This window comes from Melanostigma gelatinosum (genome assembly GCF_949748355.1).
Source record: "Melanostigma gelatinosum genome assembly, chromosome: 9".
In the NCBI taxonomy this organism is placed as follows: domain Eukaryota; kingdom Metazoa; phylum Chordata; class Actinopteri; order Perciformes; family Zoarcidae; genus Melanostigma; species Melanostigma gelatinosum.
In genome coordinates, this window is record NC_136642.1 from 11,908,510 (window position 1) to 11,934,930 (window position 26,421).

The window sequence follows — 26,421 nt, forward strand, 5'->3', positions numbered from 1 at the left end:
TGCTCAGATTTGGTTTGCTAAAATTATAAAAAGTAAATAATTTAGTTGGTATGATTGTAAAAATGGGTATTCTGCAAGTGTACCTTTCAGTTTTGTCTTTTTAAAAAGCCTGTTCTCTTCATGTGCATCTATATTGGTTTAGATTCAGATGAGCTGCCACGAACTGGCCAAAGTCAAGATGACAAGAAAATGTGTGGCAGATTGTGAAGGCAAGAATTGTATAACTTTGTTTTAGTCATAATGTAATTGTTAATTTAAAGGACCACACTGGTGTTTCCTGTTTTATACCATTTTTCTAATATTTATTTTCCTGCTAAAGAACCCTCTCATTGAACACCATGCCCATCTATATTCTGTCTAAACGTATCTTTGTGGGGTAACACAATTAAAAGCATGGTTTCATTTGATGAGAGGTTTCCATGTCTCAGAATTCAAAGTCGGCTGCCAAAAGAAAAAACAATCACAATCTTTCTGGAAAAAAAAAATAGCAAGCATCGGTGAAAAAGACGATGTGCATTTAGTTTTCTCTTGTGCCACCAAGTTAGCTTTTGTTCTGAATAGAAATCTAGTACCATCTGACAATGTTCATGTTGTATGGAAATAAATGAAAGAAGAAAAATGTAAAACACCAGAGTGATCCTTTAATGATCATATCTTTTTGCCAGGATACTTGAATCCAAACAGTAGAATTGGGTTTCCAAGAATACATTCAGATCTGAAAGTGAAATTGTTTGCATAGAAAGCTTTTCAGTAGCACTATAACCAAAGCAACTTTTTATAACTTTTTTAGGTATATGGCTTCAGCTACCAACAATGGCAGCTAAACAAAGAATCCTCTGAAGTTAAAGAAAAATGTTTGGCTCAGAATAATCAGGAACATTAAGATTGCTTAGCCATCAACTTGTTGGGTCACACGTTCTGAGATAAAGCTTGTGTGCGTCCACAATGGCAATTACTCACCACTCCAGTTTGGAGTTCGGATGATCGTAACTTTGTCAGCGGGACCACAGATTGCTCTGCGAGTCTCAGTCAATTACACAGCTATAGCTGTAAGTTGCATGGAGAATGAGCGCAATGGCCTCTACTTTTAACTGCTGTTCGTCAATGGATTGAAAGACACATGGTGAACGAATGAATAACCCTGATGAAAATAAGGTCCCATTCAGTTGTGAGGTTACAGATTTACGAGAAAACATTGGCACATGGTAGCTTGGACTTCTGGGTACTTCTTACGAAGTCCGACAAGACTCTTGAAAGCTGTCTTTTGTTTCTTTAGAAACAAATTAGTGTACATCCACTGTCTTTTTGGTCTCAGAGATTTGTAACAATGCCTTAGCTTTGATGAGAGAAAACAACTGCCTAAGTGATTAAAACATTAAAACTCTTGTTTTCCCCTTCAACTTTTATATCAGTTGGTGAGAGAGCTGGAAATTTGTTTCCTACGACCTACGTGTATTGCTCTTTTCTCCAAAATGTTTTCAAATGAAGTTATTCCCTCCATTGCTGATGAGCGTCCCTTTCTTCTTGAGTCTCTTCAGCAGACACGAGGCGATGCCTAAAGCGCCGCCCTTCAAAAAGCGAACAAAGTTGTCTCCCACCAACGGGCCCATGGCGAACAGACCTGGCTCCTTGGCACACTCAAAAGTGTAGGGATGGATGTCAATGGGGTTCTGCGTGCAGGAGATGGGTTTTGTTGGATCCTGACCCAGGTACTGGCCCTGGCCCTTTAAGAAAAACAAGTTTGGGTTTGTCCCGATCAGCACTAGAGCCATGGAGATCTTGAATGCCTTGAGGGAGTTGTTCCCCTGCAGCAAACACTTCATGTCAGACTGGAAGGACACCAAGCAGTGTTCAGGGAAACTGGTGTAGTCAGGAAACAGGCTGACGCTGCCATTACCAGCCATGTTACCTGCGGCAAGTTGGGGCTTTGGGCACATCTTGGCACACACTGAAGAGGCAATACTTACTGCCTGGGGTCTGTTTAAAGCAGAGGAGGGAGCCACGTTTGTGTAGGTCTGAGAACACATCATGTGGTAGACTTTGTGGTACTCCGGGTACAGGGTCTTGGGCAGCTGTTTGAAGATGAGGTCTGAGTCGTCTACGCTCTTACGAAAGACATGCAGCACTCTGATGTGGCTGTTACAAGCGCACAGAACTGCATCGGCAGCACTTAAACCGGCACCTACAATTAAAACCGGATCAGAGTTCATATCCAGTTTTCTCTGGCTTACGGCCAAACCCAGGTCTGAGATGCTGTGGAATACAAATGGTAGGTCCTCCCCCTCTGCGCCTAATCGAACTGGCGAATCGGACGCACCAGTGGCCAGTACTACATTCTCAGCAAACAGAGAGAAGGGCACATGAGTGTTGTTCTGCACCTGCTGGTATCCCCTTACTTCCCAGAGAGCCCCCCCTCCTCCATTATTTAGACACTCAACTCCATTTCCCTCAAACCCTTCTCCCACCCCTCCATCTCCTTGATCACTGTGCCTATTTTCCAGACCTTCCGCCTCGTGCCCCCGGCAGAGTTTCTGGACAGAGGTCACGTAGGTGTTGTCAACAAAATTCTTTTGAAGGCCCTTTAGCTTCACATAGTTACGGTAATAGGATGAGATCTCCTCTGGGGTGGCTCTGTCACTGGTTACATCCCTAGAGAGAAGAGATAGATGGTGAGGAAAGTGGTAGCAGAGAACTGAGACTTTAGCCATGTCTTTGCTGTCAACCTCTCTCAATACCTGTGTTTCCCGTTGGTCAAGTCCCTGTAGTTAACCCCGGGAAGCTCCATCCAGATGCCAAGACTAATAGTGAGCATTGAGCCCTCCATTGCCTGAGGGGGGCGGGGGGGGGGGGAGAAGAAGGGTAGGGGAGAATGCAATGTCAGAGAACAAAACGATTGATAGAGAAATATGGATAGGTACAAGAGTGCAGCAGACTAAACCATGTATCTTACATGCCAAGCACCTCCAGGCGTTGCCCTCCCCAGCACCAGATGTGGGATGTGTTGCTTCTTGTCCCTCCTCCACTGAAGGACGGGGGGGAACTCGTAGCCAAAGTCAGCATTGGGGTGCAGAAGTGTGTCAAAAAGCACAGCTACAGGGTTCCTTGACCTCCCCTCGAGACCTTCACTTAAATATTCCAGATCCTGCAAAACACAAGTTATTATCATGACACACCTGAGTGACTGTGATCATATGTGCGAGGAATTAATGGGTGTTTTTACCTGTTCAGTGATGGATAGGTGCTTGGTCTCCTGCAGTTTCCTGTAAAGTATTGGGTTTGGGTGCACAGCTGCTGTATCTAGGTAGGGCTTGTGTCCACTCAGCAGGTAGGACAAGCAAATGCCTGATGGGCCGTTACCTGAAAACAGATCCAGGTTTGGGTGGATGAGCATCACAAAGGATCTCCAGTAAGTTAGACAAAGAAAATAGCTTTTAATGTTTTATGTGTGCAGTATTTGGGCTAAGTTGGAGTAACAACATGAAACCCTTAAAGGTCAAGAGGTTAAGAGCAAAATATTTACCAATGATAACCACAGGGAAAGTGGGCGGGTGCTCTTGTGGCAGAGTGGTCTCTTCCAGAAGAGGCATGGCTGCAGCCTGGGCCAGAGCCGGCACTGAAGAGGAATGATAGAAAGGAGAAGAAAGTTAGACATTTCTGTAGCCATCTATTTGATACTCCACTAAAAGCAAAGGCTCATTTGTGCGTTGAACACCGGCTTGCTATCTTTGTGTCTGCCAATGTTGTTGTTGTTATTTCATGTCAGCTTAGATCCTGTCTCCATCCACCATCATCAGCTGACTCACACACCCAACGCGAGGAAAAAACGTTATTCATCCTGTTATTGTGCTTCCACACACAGCCATGACCCTCCCGCCACGGCACAACGTGCCCCCTTCTTTTCTCTTTGCCGTCCCGCCAACGTCCACACCCCCCTGTCCTATCAAACATGGCCTGTGGCGAGGCTAGTCTCTGTAAACCCTGGTGCCGCTTCCCAAACAAAAGGGAATTCTAATCAGATTTATATAGGCTTGGGTCTGTTTGTAAAACGTTGCCATTGAGCATGTGTAGTGTGTGTTTGTGTGTTACGCGACAGTGCCATTGTGTGCCCGCCGGGCAGCAAATCCCCCCTGATCACTCCTCCGAGTGGGCCCTAATCCCACTGGGCCTGTTGATGTCTTTACTGCCCCTTTCACCGGCACCAGGGTGAGAATGTGGTCCTGGCATATTGACAGAGCTCCTCCTCCTCTCATACCCATCCACCACTACCACACACACACACACACACACACACACACACTCAAAGACAATCCCGCCAAAACTTTACCCACCTGCCACAGCAAACAGTGCCCACTTGCCCCAGATTCATAGTTCATACTATCCAAAACACTGCCCACACTGCCTTTGTCTTACATCCCAAAACTCTGGCTCACTTCCCTTAAAACCCCCATGTCTCCCTGCTACCAATAAAGTCCGCCTCATTTCACATGCACCCCTCCATCCCTCCCTCCCTCACTCCCTGTCTGACCTGTGTCTGTAAACTGTTGTCTTTGGTCGTTGGCGTGTTTACCCTTTTCATTGAAAGCACTGGGATTCCACACATTGACTGCCCTGCATGGAGAATGTCGTGCCCCCAGTTGGCAGGCTGACACTGGTATTTCCATTCCACTGGTCAATTTGACAAACCCCACAGTGTTTACAGTTCCTCCCACCGGTGTTAAATTCAAGCAAAACAACAGTTGTGACCAACTGTTGTTTTGCTTGAATTTTAAATAATTTTAACTGCACATTTTTAAATCAGTGTGTACCAAAATAAAACTCCCATCTAATCCACATGATGCTGTTTACTGTTAATACTGTTAATAATGTTGTTTCACAATAAGATTTTATATTTTTGAGATAATGGTGACAGATGCAGAATAAATTAATTAGCATACGTTTCTGTACTTTGTGTGCTTTTTGTCATTTGATTAAGCTGTTTTTAATACCAAAGTAATACACAGTTAAAACGCATATCATCCGAGCTACGTGGGAGGAAAACACGACATCCATCGCTAAAATATGAGCCTAATAGAAATGTTGACTTCACTGTCGTTGCTAGTATTTTGATTTGTTGGCTTCCTGCCCTTGCATGCGCCTACATGTGCGCGTTGTGCCGCATGTGGAGAGGACAGACTACACTTTTCTAGGACATAGAGTCCGGAGTATGTGGATTTAGCCTAAAGGCTGAAGTACATGGGAAACAGATTAAACTAAATGATACCCATTTGACGTTTAGAGTTGTCCATGGAATGCTTGAAAATTGCAATGCCTTTCAATCAGGTTTGCTCTTTTTTTCTGATTCAGTACAGGGTCTGTTTGAAAGGTGCGTTTGATTTCCGCAGGCCTACAGCTACACTCTCATCTTTGCAACTTGTGCTAATTTGCATGGAGCAGCCTGCAGGTCAGTTACAAAACTTCAAACCAGCTCGATATTGTGTATATTATATATATATATATATATATATATATATATATATATATATATATATATATATATATATATATATATATATATATATATATATATATTTGACCTGTGTGTGGTTGTTGCTGCAGTAGTAGCTACTGGAGAAACTGGATGATGTAGCAGTCTGATTCAGCGCCATACACATCATCCGTATGGGTTAAAACCTCCCACCATATACTATTGACTCCGAGCAGCGGTCCTTGCAGCCTGCATCCGAATAAGGCACAAGGAGCACATGCAGCAAGCGGCTATGTCACCATCATTGCATAATTTAGGTCAAACTCACAGGCATCCGCAATACTTGTCCAAGAACACGATCTCTTACCTCGTTGTGATGTATCTCTGTATGTCAGTTGCGTCCTGTTATCACGACCCACGGCTGCGTTTGTATAAATAGACGGACACCGGTGGGAGGAACTGTCCGGGCTCTTTCATGAGATAATAAGCCAACCTCTTTCTCTCTCTCGTCATCTCTCACACACAGAGACAGACACACACTTACCTCCGTGCAGTTCAATCCAAACAGATGTGGTTTACTCAGGCCGGAGCAGCCTGTAAATGATAGACCCAGAGGTAGATCTTATCTGTGTCTTGATGGCAGAGCGTGAGTGAGAGAGAAAACGGGTTGTTTTTTGTCTTCTCATGCGCATCTCTGCACCGGCAGGCGTGCGCGCGTTCACGGAGAAAGACGGAAGATCAGAGCATCTCCCAGCATCATCACAGCGCCGTCGACACTCTGCTGTTCAATGAGTGGGCTTGACGTGGAGAGATCCTGTAAGTCATCATAATGAGAAACTTTCTCAAAATAATGACTTTGAATAACAACTGATGCATGTTGCAATCCTCAGGTTCCACTGTTTCTGGAGCAAAAACTACAAGAAGTATAGTGCGTGTTAAAACTGTACCTTTTATTCTTTGTCAATGAGAATGTTGCACATTTTATCTTACACCAAGTTAATTACTTAAGTTCGAACTAGTGGGGGGGACTAAATGACAGGAATATCTTACAATGTAATGCAATCCAATGTATCGGTGTCAGTGACGTTTCTTGTGATTGGCAGAGACTTTAAAAGGCAATGGTCATAATGTACATTTGTAAATGACCCCACCTACTTCATCCGCCAGGTAATAAGACAAACAATTGACTGAAGGGATTCAGAGGTGCGTTTTCTACTCATGGAAATCTGTCAAACCTGTGTCACTCATCCTAAAATAGTATAGCTGCAATGTTATTGATGATGCAGTTGCTGGTGTAACTTGAACTAAATTACAGATTTAAAATGTTTTCATATCCAAGTGCTTTGAATGTTTTCATCATATAATGCCCCTTAGGGGAAACTTACAAGTTTATGTATGTGTAAGTAAGTAAGTCAGTCATGTTTGTTGTTTGTTGAGGCTATGCCCCAATGTCTGTCTTCATTAATCTGTCTTGTGTTGTTTAATGCAGTACAGTGAAGTCAACGACAAATTTCCACATTGTGGACCATTAAGTTTGTAACTAACTAACCTTATGCTCATGAGTAAATTTGGACGGTATAGGGAGAAAAGAGCTATGTAATGTCATGGTAAAATATGCATATGAACTTTGTGTCCTCGATGTGAACTCGCAGTGAACTCTATTAAGGAAAATAGCTGCTGAAAAAGTAGCAAAACTACTTGCAGAGTGGCAGAACAACTTGTTCCTTATGGAGTAAAGGAAGTGCAGACGAAGCAGTAATCAGAACTGGTGGTTGAAAACAACTCATTTTACCTTAAATGTATGGAAGCTGTGAAAAGTCAGCTGGATACAGCAGACAAGCCCTCGTGCGTTCTGCACTTTGAATCTAACGTGTTGCTGTATAAATAAAGGAGCATCATCCTCACGTTTTGGTGTAACTCTTTGTTTATATGCAAAAACAGGACCAATGTCCCGGCTGCTGTCACACACCCCTGCGGAGTCCCGCCTCCTTTACGTCATTATCCAATGAACAGAGAGGAATCCAACGCTTCCGGTCCTTCACACAAACACATGTCGACTAGCCGTTAGCTCAGTCAACAACACAAACAAGTGGCAATACACGCCGCTGAAGATGGTCCAGTTAAGTCGAATCTGCTTCCGGAAAGTAAGTATTGAGGCAGACGTCATTTTAATCTCATGAAGACAATTCAACACTGTCTGTTTATTAACAACCGTAGCAGTGACATTGGCTGACAAGCTAGCTGATAGCTGGTCAACACATCAACACTGTCTCACTTGGTGTGCGTGTGTGTGCGCGTGTGTGTGTGTGTGTGATGATCTCTAGCTCGTATTCTCTTAATATGGTCCAACTCATCTGTGACTGAGCAGTATAAGGATGAACGAGCATTACTGTTGGCTGACTGACATGTTAATTTTATGTAAAATGCATTAACAACAAGGAATTTAAAATACTACACGTTTGTGTCATCTCTGACATTTGGTTGAGTAATCGGTTTTTTTTAAATATAAGTTATGAATAATAAATGTTTAATAAAACCATCCCAGTTCAAGGTCCACTTACTAGCTTTTGTCCCCCTGAGCTTTGAACCGTCATAGATGGATTTGTTGATGGATTTGTTTCTCACCCCTGTTGGTTTAAGATTTAAGCGTGAAGCATTTTCGAGCTTTGTAATAAAAGTCTTTCAAAACAATCCCATAATACAATTGAAGCACCAGAAAGTGCAAAACAAAACAAAAAAAAGTGGACCTTGATTTGGGATTGGTTTTTTTTAGAGATGGACAGCATGGAATCATTCATTTTTTAGGTAACGATAGCTTTTACTTCAAAACAATTAAGTTGTAAGAATGTCATATTCAATATTAGTACGATAATCTCACACATCCAAGTGTCATTTATATGTAAAGTATGTCTCTTATCTGAACCCTGAATCTGTAATAAAGTTTGATTTGATTCACAGAGGGATGGGGAGATGAAAAGAAAAAAAACGTGATCAAATGTAGTCGTATCTCTTCCTCCCAGTCTTCTGTCTCTATCACTAATCACTCTTTTCTGCCTCCTGCAGTATGGTAACTTTGTGGATAACCTCCGTCTGTATGTCCGTGGAGGCGGTGGGGGTATGGGTCTACCCCGTCTTGGGGGAATTGGAGGGAACGGGGGAGATGTTTGGGTGGTGGCTACAAAGAACATGGCTTTAAAGAGGATCAAGGACAAGTACCCCCACAAACGATTTGTAGGTGGAGCCGGAGCCAACAGCAGGTTTGCTTTTACAAATACAAGTCAGAATATCTCTTATTATTGTTATTGGCTATCATTAAGATGTTTTGTGTGCATTTTATTTATCCACAGTGTCCGAGCACTGAAAGGAGAGAGGGGGACGGACAAGGAGGTCTTGGCTCCTGTTGGTATCACAGTCACCACTGATGATGGCAAAATAGTTGGTATGCCAGACTTCTTTTTGAAATACCTCCCCCCGTTGTGTACAACGCATGGTCAGAGTAGTCAGCGCGACAATGTTACACTTTATTTTCTTATAGAAGCCTTTAAGGTTGTATGTTTATGGGGTAAAGTACATCATTTGGGCCTAAAACGTGGAGTATCTATCATCAAATAGGAGTAGCATAGCCAGCTGATGTTGCAGTAGAAACTCAAATCTTTTCAACCCCTCTCCCTCCAAGGGGACCTGAATACTGAGGGGGATCGTCTGATGGTGGCGAAAGGAGGACCAGGAGGCTCCTTCCGCTCTGCTTTTGAGCCCAGTAAGGGCCAGACCAAACACATAAGGCTGGACCTCAAACTTATCGCTGACCTGGGCCTTGTCGGGTGAGAGCAGGAATACACATCAACACGATGGTACGTTTCAGTGGAGACTCGAATGTTTTTCTTAAATATCCGATATCTTGGTGCTGATTCACCATCAGGTTCCCAAATGCAGGAAAGTCTTCTCTTCTGACTGCCATGTCTAATGCCACGCCTCAGGTTGCCGACTACGCTTGTGAGTACATAATACAACACACACGTGCAAACTGTGCTTTTGTGATCTTATGTCTACGTGTATTGCTGTCTGAATCGAATAGTATGCTGCGATGAATATTTTTTATTCAGTGGCATTTCGAAAATCTTCATTCCACAGTCACAACTTTGAAGCCGGAGATCGGCAAACTGATGTATGAAGATCACAAACAGGTATTTCAATGCATTTTAGTGTATTTTCCATTTAATTGATTTCTTGTTGGTGGTTTCCCCTCATTGAGTGTGTTCTAATTTTGACTTTTTATAGATTTCTGTTGCTGATCTCCCAGGCCTGATCGAAGGAGCTCACATAAACAAAGGCATGGGTCACAAGTTCCTAAAACATGTTGAGAGGACCAAGCAGCTTCTGTTTGTGGTACGTAGTAACAGAAAGTACACGCGCTGACACCTACGATATATGTTTGATTGCAGTCAGAATCACTAGCTGATGTTGATGATGTAGTTTGATTTGGTTGTGCTTTGTCTGGCTGCAGGTAGATGTTTGCGGTTTCCAGCTGGCAAGTAAAACAGAGTTTAGGACGCCCTTTGAAGCTGTTCAACTTCTCACCAAGGTGAGAGTGATATTGTGAAAGACTCAAAGTGTATCCTGTGATTTTCACAAGAAAGTTCTAATTTTTAGCTGTTCTTCTTACCATTTTCTTTTTTACGACTTGACTCCGGACCCTTCCGCCACATGCACACCATTTATTTACCTTCAACATCATCTCCTCCTCTTCTCTCGCCGTGGCCTCAAGGAGTTGGAGTTGTACAAAGAGGAGCTCGTATCGAAGCCTGCTCTGCTGGTGGTGAACAAAATGGACCTTCCCGACGCTGAGGACAACCTAGCAGAGCTGAAGGAGCAACTACAAAACCCAGATGGTAAATCTGATGGATTCTTCACTATTTTATTAAGTACCTTTTTATGAGGTTTAACTTAATTATGATGCAAATTGAATTATGTATTTAAAGATGGACTCTTTTGCACGAGACCATGTCTAGACCCGATGGATCCACCTCCATTTAAGCAAAAGCTTTCTCAATTTGTACACACATACACACACACATACACTGTCAATCCATTTGGCTCTGGGTTGACACATCAGTAACACGGTTAAAATGCACAACATGATTTTGTGTCTATTTTGACATTTTGAATTTAATTGCCAAATCATACTTAAGGGTCTCCCTGCTCCCTCTCATTCAGTCAGTTGCCTTTTTTCAGAATAAGTTCATAATCCAAGCCCAGAGAAACCAAAGCTTGTAACGGGGCAGTAATATACGGGACTGTTGGTTTCCTTCCTGCAGAGTTCTCTCATCTGTTGCCTGATAACATGAGACCGAAGAGCTGCATAACCTTCAGACACATAGTTCCTGTCTCGGCCTCCACTGGGTTTGGTGTCGACCGTTTGAAAAGGTGCATCCGGGAATCGCTTGATGAAGATGCAGTAATGGCAACTAAAGACATCCATCAAGACAGACTGCAGGCTCTGAGGCACCACTCACATGTGCATTTGTGATGTACACGGGCAACATGTAACTCAACATGTAGGTCTTCGGGACCTACAGTGTACGATGATGGATGACACATTATTAAAACTAGAACTTTAATGGCTGGTAAAAAGCATCCACTGAGAAACGCCTGTGAAACTGTGCAGCAAACTGTCCATAGAAGTGACGGAGGATGACTTTCATCTCAGGCAAAACCTTCAATGTTATGAGTTCCGCATGAGTTGATCTTTGCTGCAAATGGTCCCTTGTTTGCTAAGAATGTCAGTTTTCCAGTATTGTGTTTATTTTCCTCTGTAAGTTAAAGTAAAATCTGAAGTTATTAGAAATGTCAGCAGACGATTTGATGAAAGTTGTATTTTGTAATAAATATATAAATACTGAATGATTTAAGAAGAAAATATATGGGGATTGGTTTTGCATCATTAGTATGTACAGCATACATGCAAAACAAAAAAGATAAAGAAAGTAATTGCAGTATTTAGATCTGAACTTGTACATTTTTTTCAAAGTTCCTGCAGCAGAGTGCTGATGGGCAACTTTGCATGAAGAAATTCTCTCTAAATGGACCTCGTTGAGTTATAATTAAATACCTCTGTACTATACTATGACTTTTTTTTTGACATGCTATCGTATGACTTTTTAATGTGTCACTTGAAAAAATGTAACATTTCAGTGGCCTGGGTTGATGACCGGCTTTTTTCGACATTCTATATTTTTACATTTCTCACTAGGACTTTCTTTCGACGTACTATAATATTACTTTTTATGACTTTTTTCTCCATACTATACAGATTCCTTTTTACATTCTATACTATGACTTTTTACTTTTTTTGACATACTTAAAAAAAAAAAAATTCTAAATGATATAACATTGACTTTTTAAATTACTTTTTTCGACATTCTATATTTTGACTTTTTTCGACGAACTATCCTTTGACTTTTTAATTGACCTTTTTCGACATACTGTACTCTGACTTGTTTTGACATCCCATACTATGACTTGTCGGTAGGGACTGTTACAAAGCGTAACTAGAAAAACTACAGAACCAAAAATGTGCGTACGCGACGTCTCTCTCTGAAGCTACGATTCCTGCGTTTGGTACCGGGATGTGCTCACACCAGCAGCAGGTCATGCTTGTTCTGTTTCTTCCCGGCTGATAGTCGCAGCATAAAACACACATAAGATAAAGTTACATTTGTGCATGGAACATAGCTAATTACCTTACTAGCTATCAAGCTAAGGTCATGTTGGTGTTGGTGAGATGTAGTTCTCTGAGCGGTTTCACACAAAACTAAAGGGTACTACAACAAACTGCGACTCTCTTGACTTGCAAAATTATGTTTTGTATTTACAAACGTCCTATGTGTAATTCATGGCACTATTCAAACTGGGTGAAAATATATTTGTTTTTCAGCTTTGACTATCACACACATTTTTTTCAAAAATAAGGCCAGTGGAGGACATCGCACGTGGAGGGACTTCGTAATGCAAAACAATTAAAGTCAGTTTTCCAATAAACCTGTTTCTTTTCCTGAAAAGTCAGATCTGTAGTTATTACAAATGTCAGCATAGACAGATGTGTTGATGAAAGTTTTATTTTATATTAAATATATTACAATACTGAATGATTAAAAGAAAAAAATATGGGGATTGATTTTTGCATTATCAGTCTGTACAGCATTCAGGCAAAATTAAAAAAGAAAGATTAAAAAAGACAGCAACTGCAGTATTTGGATTTGAACTAGTACATGTGGGTTTTTTCAAAGTTCCTGCAGCAGAGTGCTGATGTGTCTGGCAGAATGGGACCACATGGTTGAGACTGGGTGGTACATGAATACATTCGAGTCTCTGGCCAGATGGAGACAGACGGCTCATCTGAGGGGATGTTTTGCCAGAGTGGTCCTGTTATGATCCGTCAGTCCGACCGTGTGCAGGCAGACGCAGCAGATATGTTCGGAGGATTGACTGCAGTCCAGGTGGTCCCATCCCGAGCGGAGAGTCCTCATAGTGCAATGTCCATAACACCAGGAGAAATGTTTCGCTGTTGCACAGTATTATGATGTTAAAAATATTACTCAAAGCTCTGAGATAATGCTCTCCGCAAGCCTTGGTGTAGCCCAGGAAGATAACTGGGCCACTCGACACTGACAAATACTTTAAGACCAGAGCAAAGAAGAAAGCTCTGGTAGAAGGCAAATCATGAGCCCATATAGATCTCATTTACAACATTACGTGTGTCCAAACCTTATACGATACAGATTAGCACATGCCAAAGGAACGACTGCTTCTATTGGCCCTCAGGACAAATGTGTTTAAAAAAACGGTCTCCATTCAAACGCATCAACACACATAATTACAATAATGCACTTAATCACTGTTTGAATCGTTGCTGTACATAACGCTGAGAAAGAAGTGAACATTACAAAGGTACTTAATAAAAAAAGATAATAGTAGCAACATTAGTCCAATACTGTGAAGATCGTATTAACGATACAGTCCTAACGCAAACATGAATTACAAATGAATACGTGCCCACACCGGAACAACAACTAAACAACAGTAAAATTACTTAACAGGAGGCCTTAAGACAACACTTTCTACACAAGGCAGAACAATGAGTTGTAACTGTACAAAGGACTTGCTTTTGGGGAGTGAGATGGGAGCAGTTTCCAAGAAAATCAACCTTAAATAGCTACACTGGCTTCACACATCAGCACTAAAAGTCCATTCTCAATCATTTTTAAACATCCTGCCATAAATTGCCCCGACTTTGCTGACAAGCAGTGTAGTCTGTGGAACACGAACCCATTTAGACAACAGCAAAGCGGCAATGAGGGGGAAAAGTCTTTCAGTGACATGCTTGTTTCCCGTTATGGTCTCACAAATAGCCTACCAGAGAAATAAAATCATTTGATTATAGAACTGTCATGCTGTTGGTCTTCACAAGCTTAAACAGCAAGCACTGTACAGCATAGTTAATCATTTACAAGGCTAAATATCTCAATCATTACGGCTAAATCCAAAATGCACATTTCCATCAGTTTCCAGGTTCCTCGCACAAGGAAGGCAATTAACTGCACTCAAGTTATTCTTATTCTCACGTTCATCTGAGCGACTTCATGTGCTGCCACAGTGAAGATGGGAGCACACTGGTCCCCAACACCCGAATGTAGAATCAAGGGGGAACTAACATCTTAATATTGTCAATTTGAAATTTCCAAAAACCACCATGGGTGAAAATTGGCACATCTACAACTACACCAAACACATAAAACTATTTAAATTTTCCTAAATAATACTCAACAACAACCGCTTCCAGCAGCATTCTTAATGTGCCACGATCAACATCTGTATCAATACTTCCCTCAGTCATTACTGGATGTCTGTGTATTTCTCCCAGAGATGGATGGAAACTAGTGTTAAGATAATATAAAAACACGTTTACATTCTGCTGCGGATGGAAAAAGCTATCGAGTTCACAGTCACACAGGAAACAGCCAGAGGGATCGAAACAGACAGAAGAACGAGTGCGGGGTCTCCTACGCTTATCGACAGAGATCCGCTTCTGCCCACGACACAATACGGCAGGAAGAGAATTATCAATCTTTTCCTCTTTCAAAGTAAAAGCAAAAACATACTCTGTGTGTGTTTTTACTGTACATATTTACACACGCACAAACATACTGAAGGGAGGAAGGGCAGGACGGGGTCAGGTTGGGTCCATGTCATGGGTTATGGGCATTAACTGGTGATACAATATGGGTTACCTATAGCGGTGAGAAAGCATTTAAGCCTACAGAAGGTATTAAAATCACTGCCCCCTCGCATGCTTTCTTCTCAGATTGGACCACTGTTCTTCTCGTCTTTTCAGTAGGAGGAGGTTGCTGATAAACAGGGTGGACTCATGCATACAGTGTTGGAGTTTCTACAGTGATTCACGTGCGTCAAAAATGATCCAACAAATCCAGAGATGCAGTGTGATACGATGAAGAGAGGATGTAAAGGTTGTGCAGATGTTTGAGGACAGGTAAAGGGGTTGGAGTAGAGGGGTTTCCAGTCCTATAGTTGAGGCCTGAGCAGACAGGAACAGCTCAGTCTGAGCTCCAGCTGTTCTGGAGTGGATGTGGAGATGGTTTCTCCGCCGGCACTCTGCATTGTCTTGTAGAGATCCGCTGAATGAAGCCGTCTGGCAAGACAGCCTCGGAGATGCTTGTACACACTCACTCACACACACCTTTGCCTATTTCCACTCCAGTGGGGGGGCTCTCTCTCTCTTTCTCTTAAATCGCTTAGAGTCAATTTTGTTTCATTTTTATGTTTTTCATTCATAGAAAAGGAGAGACGAGTGTAGTTCCTTGAGGACTGGCTGGGTGAGAAGGCTGTTATATTGAAGTCTCCCACAGCTGAGGAGATGAAGAAGAAGGGAAAAGCACAGAAAAGAGAAAGGGGTGGGGAGGAGAAAATGGAAGAAAAGACTTTCTATTTACATAGATTTGGTTCTTTAAATCATGATCTTCATTAGCAGTATTCAGTAACCTTCAGTGTTCATAGTTTAGACTTTATAAAGCCATGAACACACTACACTAGTTCTCATGTAGTGTGTCATAGTAAAAGACAACTGATGCAGCATCTTGGCAACCAATTATACAGTATTATAGTATATAATCTATAATCTAATTGATACTTGCCCTGGCGCTCTGCCTGTTGGCTTTCCTCTGGTCATCGGGGAGAGGGGGCATGGGGTACGGGTATCTCCTGCTGGATGCAATAGATCCAGTAGAGGAAGTGGGAGACTTGGCGGGGGACAGCGTCCTGAGGAAAAAGACGAGGTGACATTATTAAAATATTGCCTCTTATGTTTGGTTTGGGATTCAGTTGTCCAAAGACACAGATGAATGAGGCGAAATTCAGGAGCTCTGTGACTTTGGGCAACATCCTCCTTGAGCTGCTCAAATGATTCATCTTCCTACAGAGAGAGGTTGATCTTAAAAGCTCATTCTGCTGTTCACCAAAAGCACAGAGACGGACAGATCATGTAATCTGTTAAAAAACATGAACGAGTGTTCAGCTCTTAGGGGCAACCTCTGCACACAACATGTAGCTCTATACAGCGGCATCGTCACAGTTTCCCGACACTCACATGCTATATCCTGCCACAGCATTACTTCGTCTTCATCAACGGGCACTGGCACACAAACAGACTATAGTTTGCTGAAAATCACCTTCAGCCACCATTAAAACACATGCTGTTAAAGGTAACTTCTGTGTGTGATCTTGAAACATTGTCTCAGTGTGTGCATGTTTAAATGAGGAATGCTGGGAGCAGTGAGTGTGATGGGGCGACTGGGACGGCAGACCAGACCGGAGCCGGGTGAGAACGACAGACTGAGAGAATCAGAGGGAGAGCTCTTGTCCAGTGAAACCACAGAGAGCCGGCCCCATATACAGTAGCTTGTTTACACCGCTGCTGTGTGGTGATCGGAAATATCTGGATAGGTCAAAGTAGTGGAGGGAGCAGGTGGACCACTGGTTCCACAAGCATTTTATTCTCACAATGAATTATCACTTTCAAAATTGTTGACAATATTATGAGTATAAGTATTAAGGCTTTTTTTAGGCTCGATGGATAGCAGTCCACCACTTTGGTCCAGGCCAAAATATATAAGAATTCAGATGAAATCTCATACAGACATTCATGTCCTCCGGACTTTGGTTATCCCCTGACCTTTCCTCTTGAGGTTTACATTTGTGGTTTGAGTGAGAGGATTATTGGATTGATTGCCGGTACAAACATTCATGTCCAACTCAGGATTATTGTAACCACTTTGGTTAACACTTAACTCATCAGGTCAAAATTACAAAGTGTCCAATTGGTTTATGACCAAAAGCCTTTAAAAAAACAATTGAATCAGACTCAGCTGTATTTTGTATTTAGTGCTAATTAGTAAAATGTGCAAGCTAACATGCTAAACTAAGATGGTTAACCTGGTAAACATTATAATTGGTAAACAGCAGCATGTTAGCATTTAGCTGAAGTAAAGGTGACATTTAGCTTGTAGAAGTGAAGAAACAGTCGGTACGTTAACATGAGGCCAAAGCTCAACTAAGCCAGGGCGCCAATGAACTTCCTTGTTGTTGTCAAGCAAACCTTGTGGCTCTTGATTATCTGTTGACCTGGGCACGATCAGAGTGGTGGCTTACATTTCGCCCCACAGCTGCACAGTGAGGATGTCAGCGCAGCACTCAAAATGTTTGGCCCTGCAGTGACATCACACTGATGCGAACGCACGTGAGGTCACCGGGAGCGACACACAGACACTTACCGACAGAACAACACGCAACATGCAGAGGCAACAAGAGGCCGAGGGGGAGAAGCAAAGAAGGAGAAATTAGGAATAACACGACTGTACTATAATTGTCACAATAGCACAGGCAGTAAGAGCCATTGTCTTTTTTTTTGCAGAATAATTTGCGAGAAATAAAAATCTGCAAAGTAAAGTGCAGGCGATCAGAAATTAATGAATGTCTTCACTAAAACTAAAAGGAAGAATGACGTAAAATATAATAAATTATAATGTAAATCAGAAAAACTTACAAAAATACTCCACAGCGACCCCTTTTAGGAACTTCAAGTCACAACATGCCAGCTGCTGATAACTTATTTTCTGAGATTTTACTTTTAAAAGGTCCAGATTGGAGCTTGTAACTTTCCTTGACTAAGCCACAAATCAAACCAAAAGTGAGGGGGTCTCTAGACAAGCGTGTGGGGTACAGGTCTGAGGTAATACCTAAGGTAAGGTCCTTGAGTGTTTCTATTCACATCTTCTACCCATTTAGTTACATCATATAATTCGTTGAAGCGAGGGGTTAAACACCTGTGGGAAGGAGGAGGGGGTGATGGACACAACACAAGGAGGGGGAGGAGAGAAAAGGAAGGAAGGAAAAGAAATTGAAAAGGACAGAAAATCTCCAGAAATAAGCAAGTGTAGGGGGGGGGGGGAGAGAGGAAGAGGAGATATTTTAGGAAAGCAGAGCAGAGCAAAGATATCTTGAACAAACTGAGAAAATGGTGAGAGGATGACGGACAGACCTGTGTGTGGTGTCAGATGGAAATCACAAACAGCTGTGTTGTGTGTTTCAGGCTCAGTTGCGTATCGATTACATGTAACATCATTCCAGGCAGTTAGCAGTCAGTCTCATGCTTGCAATGAGAACAGGTGCACACAAAAGGACGTTCAAACCCACCAACCAACACGCCAGGCTGGGAGGCCACTGTTCATTCACAGTAAACGGGTATATACAGTATGCAAATACTTGCTCACACGTGAGGGATGAGTCAAGTTTAAAAGATGCATAGGTGCAGCCTCACAAGCCAGACAAGAGCAACGAGTTCCCACTGCAGGAGACAACATGATCTCACTGTCTTTTGACTCCCTTGCAAGGCTCAGTGCAACATACTCTTTATACCTCTCGCTATCGCTGATGAAACATTTGAGAGAAGTATTTCCTCCATAGTTGATCGTTTTTTGGGTTTTTTTTTTTACAGCTAAACCACACCTTTAACGGATAAGGACAGTATTATTCTTTAATTTGTTATTGTCAACAAGTGAAATACAAAAAAACATGAAATAAATTCATCCTGCTGCTGTAATGGTACAGTTTCTCACTAGAATTAATAAAGTAAATAAAGTCTCTCTCTCTTTCTTTCTGCTGTCAACACTCTTGATATACCAAACCTGTATTAATCCAGGTGAAAATAGTTGCCAACAAATACATTACTTGCTCGTGAGTATATTTGGCCTTTTTTAAATAATAGATGATTTACACATTCAGTAGGAACAAGTGGGCTTGTCGCTGAGTACCAGAGACAAGGTAGTCAGTAAGTGCTCAGAGCCTGACTTAACATTTTTTGTTTTGATCTTTTCATGGTATTTGTTCACACCGGCTTGATCCGTTAAAGAAAAAACAGTTGAGTCTATTTCCCACTGGAGCTTCTCCTTATCTGCACATTCCATTACAATGTTTTTTGACCTCACAACATGACCAACCTGCCAGAAGGAACTTACTCTGTGGAGTTGGAGCGAGCACGGAACTTCTTTCCTTTCAGTTTCTTACGATTACCGCTCAGATTTCCTAGACAGAAACAGAACATGAACACACACTTTAAATAAAAGCATAAACAATGTAGAATATTAACTGGGTGCGATGTTTAATGGAAGAGAGTACACGTAGGAGTAGGACAACAATGTGTATCTTCCCCCAAAACAAATGGAAGCAGGCAGCCCTCCTGTGGTTCATTTGTGCGTTACCTTGCCATGAGTTGCTCCTCGGTCGCCCATTTTCACAGATGTCAGAGATGTGTTTGGCATCAGGGATTCTGTCGCTCCACGAGTGGGATAGTCCATTAGATCTACACACACACACACACATTTGCACAACGGACAGAATATCATCAGTTCATTGTCTTACAATGCTGTTCTGTTCCTGTTGCATTAGCAGAGCAGTGGGAAACATTGAATACAAAGACACTGTCGCAGCAGATTGGTAACATAAAGAGCTATTAAACTATTTCATGGCAGCCGAATTAGACATGATATGAGAAATGGAGTAGTGGGGTATTTTCTGCTCAATTATCCATTAGCAAAACATTTTGATTTAACTTCAAAATGTTCGCAGAATGATAGTAACAAAGCATGACATGAACACACCAATGATTAAGAGTACCCAACACACACACAATTGCCAGTTGATGAATGAGTGATGATGAGATGGCACACCTGAAGCCAAACACTGAGATGTTCTGAGAAATGGATGGGAAGGAGGGGGTGAAGGACAGGGCGCAAATCTGCAGATGCGACAGGCAGGCTGACCTCTTCTTGGAGCTGCAGCCAGAGTTTGTACTGACACCTGGAGGCATGTCACTGTAAAAGGAGTCGGCATCCCCAGGCTTTGTTACATAGTCACCTGGGGCCAATTGCCTGGAAATACAGGAGAATGCTTTTAGATACGAAATCACAGTGAAAATGGAAAAAGATTCCCGACAGTCACTAGTTACCTTTCAGTTTAAGATTGTGTGTACAAAACATACAGTAGTATCAGCCTGTAAAATATCATGGTAAAGAATAAACTGTCTCAAAACATATTACATTAGCTCCTCTCAACCAAACGCAAGAATAAAATGCTTGTGACACACTGATGCGTCTGTAACAATATTCTAATAATGTAATATACATAATGGCACAACACTCTGGGTGGGGCTGTTTTGCATAATGCACATGTTCACATTTGACACTTTACGTACATTTTGATGATGGTACTTTTACTTTAGTACCAGAGTAAATAATACTCCTATTGATACTTTTACTTAAGTGACGGATGTGAGTACTTCTTCCATCACTGGTCTTTTTCAGGTCAACATAATATTTTCCTCCTACAGCTGATTTGTAATGTAGATGCACTGGGTTTCGGATCATTTAAGAGAAAGAGGACTGTTGCAATCAAATATATATATATATATATGTATATATATATATATCATCAGACTTAGTTGTATGCAAAAATAAAAACATAATTTACAGAACACAAACTCTCAAAATATGTCGTGTAAAATCTACGTAAATGGAGCACATTGAATTTAGAGTTTGAAGTGAGCAAACCGGCAGAATCTTCGGTGAACTTCAGACTCAACATAACATCTCTGCTTGTAGCTCCTGTGAAGAGAAGTACGAGTATCCTCAGTCCAACAGTAATATCACTTTTGTTAAATGTATTTCATCATAAAAAGCAGTAATTTACCAACATTGTTGACTTGTGACCCCTCAAAATGAAGCAACATCTACTCACTACCCCTTGTAAATTATTGTGTAATTCACAGGAAAAAGAAGATACGACTGGCTGGCTGCAGGAACACTCACTTGTAACACCAGGCTGTAGTAGCCAGTATGAGGGCGAGGACGAGGATGGAACCTGCGATGGCCCCGATGATGATGTTGGTACTGCTGATACCTGAGACAGAGGGAGAGAAGAGAGCGGGGCAAAAGTGTGTTAATTGAATGTGTGTCTCTTGTTTCCCCGAAATCGTGTGGGCACAAGGGGATACACAAACCACAAAACACTGCAGCAGAACACAAAAACACAGTACACTTAGCAGGAAAAGTGTAGACGGGGAACACGGGGGACAAGACTGAGAACAACCAAACTGCAGTCAGCCCTCAGCACTACTCTGAGGGGAACTTACATGTGCAGTAGGTTCCTATTCAGGATAACATTACAAACTGCTTGATTTTTAACTGAATAATGGTCAGAATTAGCCGACTGAGGTGCAGCTGAAGTTGAGGTGAGAGAGGAAATGGACCAGGAAAGGACATCAAAGACAGAACAGATACAATGAAAAGGAACTCAAATCTGACCTCAAGTCACTCCGTCAAAGACATCAGCCTGTCGACAAAGAATGAGTGTGAAAATAATGACAAACAAAAAGAATGACATGCATGGTTCAGTGAATACAAATGCAGCTGGTTTTAATGAGCAGACGTGAAGCCTGACACGCTAAAACGAAACAAAAAAGATAAGCGTCAAAATAAAGATGTGTGAATGGGATCGGTGAAGGGGAGGGAGCTCAACAGAAGAAATGAAAGCGATGAAGTGGGGTGGAAAGAGTTGCGAGCTATGGGAAGCACAGAAGAACGGATGGAGAGGGAGGAAAAAAGGTCCAGAAAACGTGAGATGGAGAGAGGAATGGATAGAGGCAACAAACAATCATGTTCACGTCTCCTACCTGAGACTGGAGCAGTGGGTCCGGCCACAAGAGAACTGAGAGGAGACGTCGAGTTACAGTCCTCTCCTGCCCATCCCAGGTAACACACACACTTCAGCTCACTACTGCACACCTAGAGCAGAAAAAAGAGAAAAGTTCAAAACTAATTTGCTTTGAACTGTGAGGTCTCCGATTAAAAAAAAAAAAAAGATCAGGAACTTGGACACTGAACCCTTGCAATACACACTTCCTGTGAATAGATAGTGTGCTACTACTCAATATATTACTCCAGACCAACTGTAGTTTGAGGTTTTAGGAAGTAATGCTGATGTTTTAAATTGTGTATACTATATATTTAACCAGTAACATTATTGTTAGCAAGCTCGGTCAAGCAGATTAGACCTTACATTATGTTCTTACCTGAACAAATGACTGTTTTTATGGTCAGTCCCCTTTGTTGAACAGTTTGATATGCACACTTCTTAGACAGATATGTTTGTCATAAAATGAAATTAAAGAACAGTGTTAACCATTCAGAGCTTGTTAATACTCTGAATGATAACCCAACTTAAATTCACGCAACAACACAATAGCTAAAATGGTTGCACACTTGTTCTGTATGTTAATTCAATTCAATTTATTTTTGTACAGCCCAAAATCACAAATTACTAATTTGCCTCAGAGGGCTTTACAATATGTACACATTTGACATCCTCTTGTCCCGGAACCCTCACATCAGAACAGGAAAAACTCCCCAAAAACCCCTTTAACGGGGAGGAAAGAGGAAGAAACCTGTGGGAGAGCAACAGAGGAGGGATCCCTCTCCCAGGATGGACAGAAGTGTCTGTATGTGTGTTTGTTCGTGGCCCGTGTCTGTGTTCACTCTGTGTGTACCCCGTGTCCCGAGCAGACGATCTTGTCAGTGGTCCCGGGACAGGTGCTGAAGTTTAACTGCTGGATGGGGAGACATTTGTGATTAAAACAGATGCTGTCTGTCCCGCAGGCGGTCCCATCCTCGACGTATCCCAGGTCAGTGTCTCCATCGATCAGCACGTGAGCCCCGCTGAACAACAAAACACACCGGAGTCACTCACACAGCACTTAACATGAGACACTTTTATTGTAGTTGAACAGTAAATGTTGCCTTTGCTGTGCTCGGTGTCTTTAACAGCTGGAAATACAGAACTAGGGAACAAAACTAGTCCCAAAATAAAAGATATTCTTTAGGCTGTTGATTTGCACTGTGAGCATTGAAAGATGTGTTCTTCCTCAATGATGTGTACCTGCAGTCGAGAGAAGCACTGTGCCGGGCGACTGAGAAAGAGGTCATCCCTCCGTGCAGCTCTCCCAGTCGCGGGGCAGGTGAGATGTTGGAGCACAGCAGGTACCCGCAGTGAACATCCCTGAAGCACAAAGATGTAACCAAACATTAGGGAGCGTAAAATAAGATGATGATAATCAAATTGCACAGGATTCAGTGGCAGAAAGGATTCACTCACTGTTTGTTACACTGGATCCAGGTGTCCTTGTCCTTCCCACAGTTGCCTTTCTCTGTCCCTTCAATGTTTAACTTCTCGTAACAGAACTTGTCAGCCGCTGTTGCCTCTGGGGAGACACAACACGAAGAACATTGATATCGACAGCTTAAGAAGTGTATCTCCAGTAAAGGTCTTGTAATAGAAATGCATGTGGTCTTTTGCAGATTTGTCAAAACATAATTCAATTAGCACACAGGAATATTCCACTTACTCTCGCCCCAAATGTACTTGCACTGTCTGTCTTTGGTTTTGCACCTTCCGTTGAAGCAGCGACCCTGCAGAGAGAAATATAGAGTCAGAAAAGTCAACTCTGCAGAGTCACAGACTTTTTAAATGTAAAGTATCTCAATATCTCACCTGGTCCTTTTCACATGTGTAGCCATCCATCTTGTGCACATTTGGTGGACACTGCAAATAACAAAGAAACCCTTAGAGATTCTGTGATGCACTGAATACGTTTATAGTTACGGTTGCAGAAAACTGAGGGAAGTTAATGCTCACCTGGCTGGAATTGCCTGTGCAGTTTTCTGGGATGTCGCAGCCGTTCACTGAATCTCTGCACACAACTCCCATGAACTCCATCTGTAAGAGCACACAATCAAAGAAGTGAGTGTTTGTAATTAGATTTTTGTGTCAGAGGAACAGGGCCTTAATCAAGAATTGTCAAACCTCTGCACAGTTGGTGGTCTCTCTCTCTCTGTTGTATTGACCTGCCAAACTACTATTAGTCCATCTATGACGAGTCTGTGTACCCATCCACAACTAGACTCCATTCATTTAATCATTCAATCATTTTGAGATATTTGAAAGCCTTCGAAGGCTGTCATAACCATCTCAATTGTGGTCAATTGTAAAGGAAAGATTGAAGAGGACATTTTTGGTTTATTGTCCAAAAAACAAGCTGAAACGTATTGTCACTTCTTCCAGGTGGCCCCAGATTTTAAAGTAGCATCCGTTTTCTTTGTTTGCTGTTTCACAAACCAGAGTATACAATGAAAGTAAATTCAAGTGGAGATTGCCATATGAGGACCAAAAAAGACATACTCTTCAGGGGCTCCTCCTTCAGCTTGGTGCCATGAGTAGTTAGTACATCTGTTTTACCCAAAATGACGGAGGATGGAAGGTGTAGTTGGGCCCTGTTTTGTACCTGGCATTCGTTGCAGCAGAGTCCATTGCTACACTTGGAGCCTTGGGTCAGAGTGCACTTGTTGCAGCAGGCCTCGCCCTCGCTGGCACACTCCTAAACAGTCAGACAGACAGAAAATGCTCTCAGTTGTCTTCCTTTAATTTCATGCTGAGTTGTTCTATGTAACACATTATCTCATCTGACATTATAATCTATTCAAACAGAGGTCTCTCTGGACAAACTCTATAATTGTGCAATCATCAGTGTGTATGCAGCGCCTTGATTTCTCCAATGACATTACTTCATTACTTTAAATGACTTCTTATTAGTCTGACACAGACGGTGGTCTTGTTGTTGGGTGATTAGCCCACCACTTGGACCTTGGATTAACCCTTTAGGGCAGTACATCTCAGCATCCAGTCATCTACAGTACTGCAGCTTACCGCTGGGCTGCCACAGTCACACTCCTCTCCTGGTTCCACGAAGCCATTTCCACACACCGGAGGGTCCAAAAGCTGAGGGGAAGAAGGCCAGAATTCATTTTCAATCTACTAAGAGGACACATGTGTGTATATGAGCATAGACGGATTACTGAACGGGCCTACCGGGCAGAGGCCCGGGGGCCCAATAGGTTAGGGGGCCTCACAGTCTCTGTTTGAAGTTACTGCGAACATTTCTTGTTGGGAAGTCACAAATATACACAAAATGATCACAAAGAGATGCAATACTACCAAAAAGAGGTACAAAATGACCAAAAGAAGATACAAAACAAAAGAGACAAAAAAAGATCACAAAGAGACACGACTACCAAAAGATGCAAAACGACAACCAGGAGATGCAAAAGGACTATTACGGGATGCAAAATTACTAAAAAGATGCAAAACAACCAAACCAAGAGATAAAAACAATCACAAAGAATTGCAATACAACCAAAAAGAGATGCGAAACCACTACAAGGGGAAGCAAGAGTGGGGGCCTTTACATGCCTGTGCCCAGGGGCCCATGGATCCGTCCATGTATATGAGTGCGAGTGTGACGTACCTTCAGAGGTTTGTTGAACAGACAGGCTCCTCCACCGCTGTTTAGAAAGGTATGGTACTCCTCCACGTTGCAGTCAGAGAACCTCTTGGGCAGGTAGAAACTGTTCAACACAACCGCAGCATATTATGCTGTTACCGTGGATACAGTACAGAGAGCATTTTCAGATAATACTGGGACAGACGGGGCTTGTTCCCCAAACACAAAGTACAGGACAGACACTGGAGAAAATATAGTTTTTGACATTTCTGCCCGCACAAATTGATATTTCATACCTCACATTTAATTTCAGTGCAGCATACAATGCCATGTCAGGTTTGTCATATCTAATAAAGTTTGTATTTCTTACACTGTGCCATGAATATTTCAGATTTTACCACAGGTTTACCATACTCACAGTTCAGAGGAGATCCTTACTACAACATGGAGGTAGATATACAGTAGAGCTAAGACTGTGAGGATCACATGGAAGATGTGGAAGATGTGGAATGGATTCTAAAATGCATTTATGAATTTGGCACAGAAATGAACTATTGTGGATGACTCACAAAAACATTTATTATTGCATTATCATGTGATACTAAAATGATCACATCCATATTCAACAAATTCTCATGAAATACACAGAACAGAAATCACACGCATCAACTCTTAAATGCTCAGTGTGATTGCTTCGATTCACTTACAGTAACAACATAAATAATCCAGCTACATGATACATGAAGCCCAAACTACTTCTGAGGTACTTGAGCAAATTTGTCACAATCAAATGTCCTGTTTCCACTCCGATGCTTTTGATGACATCGACCTAAACCTAAGCAGTGTTTAAACATCAACGTACTGCTGCGCCATCAGTCACTGATGTTTAGCTTGTATGCCTCTGGTAGTGTGGCTCATCAGGACTGGCACAGGAGACAATGCAATAATAGACATATTCTGTGAGATTGTTTCATATGAAATGTGGATAAATGAAGCCACG

The 26,421-nt window shown here is 42.1% G+C and overlaps 3 protein-coding genes across 4 annotated transcripts in view; 1 reads left to right on the forward strand and 2 right to left on the reverse strand.

The window, feature by feature from the left end:
• Positions 1-1,478: 1,478 nt before the first annotated feature.
• Positions 1,479-3,656, reverse strand: osgin2 (oxidative stress induced growth inhibitor family member 2; the record flags this gene model as incomplete). Its single annotated transcript, XM_079275936.1, has 5 exons — positions 3,521-3,656; positions 3,221-3,357; positions 2,951-3,142; positions 2,736-2,827; positions 1,479-2,649 (listed from the first exon to the last, which is right to left on the reverse strand). Exons 1-5 carry the CDS (start codon positions 3,585-3,587, stop codon positions 1,479-1,481), a joined length of 1,659 nt encoding a protein of 552 aa, XP_079132062.1. The 5' UTR covers positions 3,588-3,656.
• Positions 3,657-7,508: 3,852 nt separating this feature from the next.
• gtpbp10 (GTP-binding protein 10 (putative)) lies at positions 7,509-11,452 on the forward strand. The gene is made up of 10 exons (XM_079275012.1): positions 7,509-7,608; positions 8,528-8,721; positions 8,812-8,903; positions 9,141-9,285; positions 9,384-9,457; positions 9,596-9,648; positions 9,743-9,850; positions 9,969-10,046; positions 10,230-10,353; positions 10,780-11,452. Exons 1-10 carry the CDS (start codon positions 7,576-7,578, stop codon positions 10,989-10,991), a joined length of 1,113 nt encoding a protein of 370 aa, XP_079131138.1. The 5' UTR covers positions 7,509-7,575; the 3' UTR covers positions 10,992-11,452.
• A 1,117-nt stretch (positions 11,453-12,569) lies between these two features.
• adam22 (ADAM metallopeptidase domain 22) overlaps positions 12,570-26,421 on the reverse strand; it is a 54,975-nt gene continuing 41,123 nt past the window's right edge. The window contains exons 15-31 of one of the 2 annotated variants that reach the window (XM_079275358.1): positions 25,446-25,545; positions 24,848-24,919; positions 24,426-24,518; positions 23,780-23,860; positions 23,636-23,686; positions 23,490-23,553; positions 23,240-23,345; positions 23,024-23,143; positions 22,635-22,803; positions 21,762-21,873; positions 20,899-20,989; positions 20,641-20,694; positions 19,855-19,962; positions 19,294-19,394; positions 19,051-19,117; positions 15,673-15,796; positions 12,570-15,387 (exon numbers count right to left, since the gene is read on the reverse strand). In XM_079275358.1, the coding sequence (XP_079131484.1) occupies positions 15,367-15,387; positions 15,673-15,796; positions 19,051-19,117; positions 19,294-19,394; positions 19,855-19,962; positions 20,641-20,694; positions 20,899-20,989; positions 21,762-21,873; positions 22,635-22,803; positions 23,024-23,143; positions 23,240-23,345; positions 23,490-23,553; positions 23,636-23,686; positions 23,780-23,860; positions 24,426-24,518; positions 24,848-24,919; positions 25,446-25,545 (1,534 nt within the window). In that variant the 3' untranslated portion in view covers positions 12,570-15,366. Of the gene's footprint in view, positions 15,388-15,672; positions 15,797-19,050; positions 19,118-19,293; positions 19,395-19,761; positions 19,963-20,640; positions 20,695-20,898; positions 20,990-21,761; positions 21,874-22,634; positions 22,804-23,023; positions 23,144-23,239; positions 23,346-23,489; positions 23,554-23,635; positions 23,687-23,779; positions 23,861-24,425; positions 24,519-24,847; positions 24,920-25,445; positions 25,546-26,421 lie in introns of both variants that reach the window. The other variant, XM_079275357.1, reaches the window with a different exon arrangement.

What these genes read in the sequence shown, in the direction of transcription:
- gtpbp10 (XM_079275012.1), top strand. Translation starts at nt 7,576, where the DNA reads ATGGTCCAGTTAAGTCGAATCTGCTTCCGGAAA. An exon ending in GGAGCCGGAGCCAACAGCAG is followed by an intron (nt 8,722 to 8,811) that starts GTTTGCTTTTAC and finishes ATTTATCCACAG; the next exon opens with TGTCCGAGCACTGAAAGGAG. An exon ending in GCTGACCTGGGCCTTGTCGG is followed by an intron (nt 9,286 to 9,383) that starts GTGAGAGCAGGA and finishes ATTCACCATCAG; the next exon opens with GTTCCCAAATGCAGGAAAGT.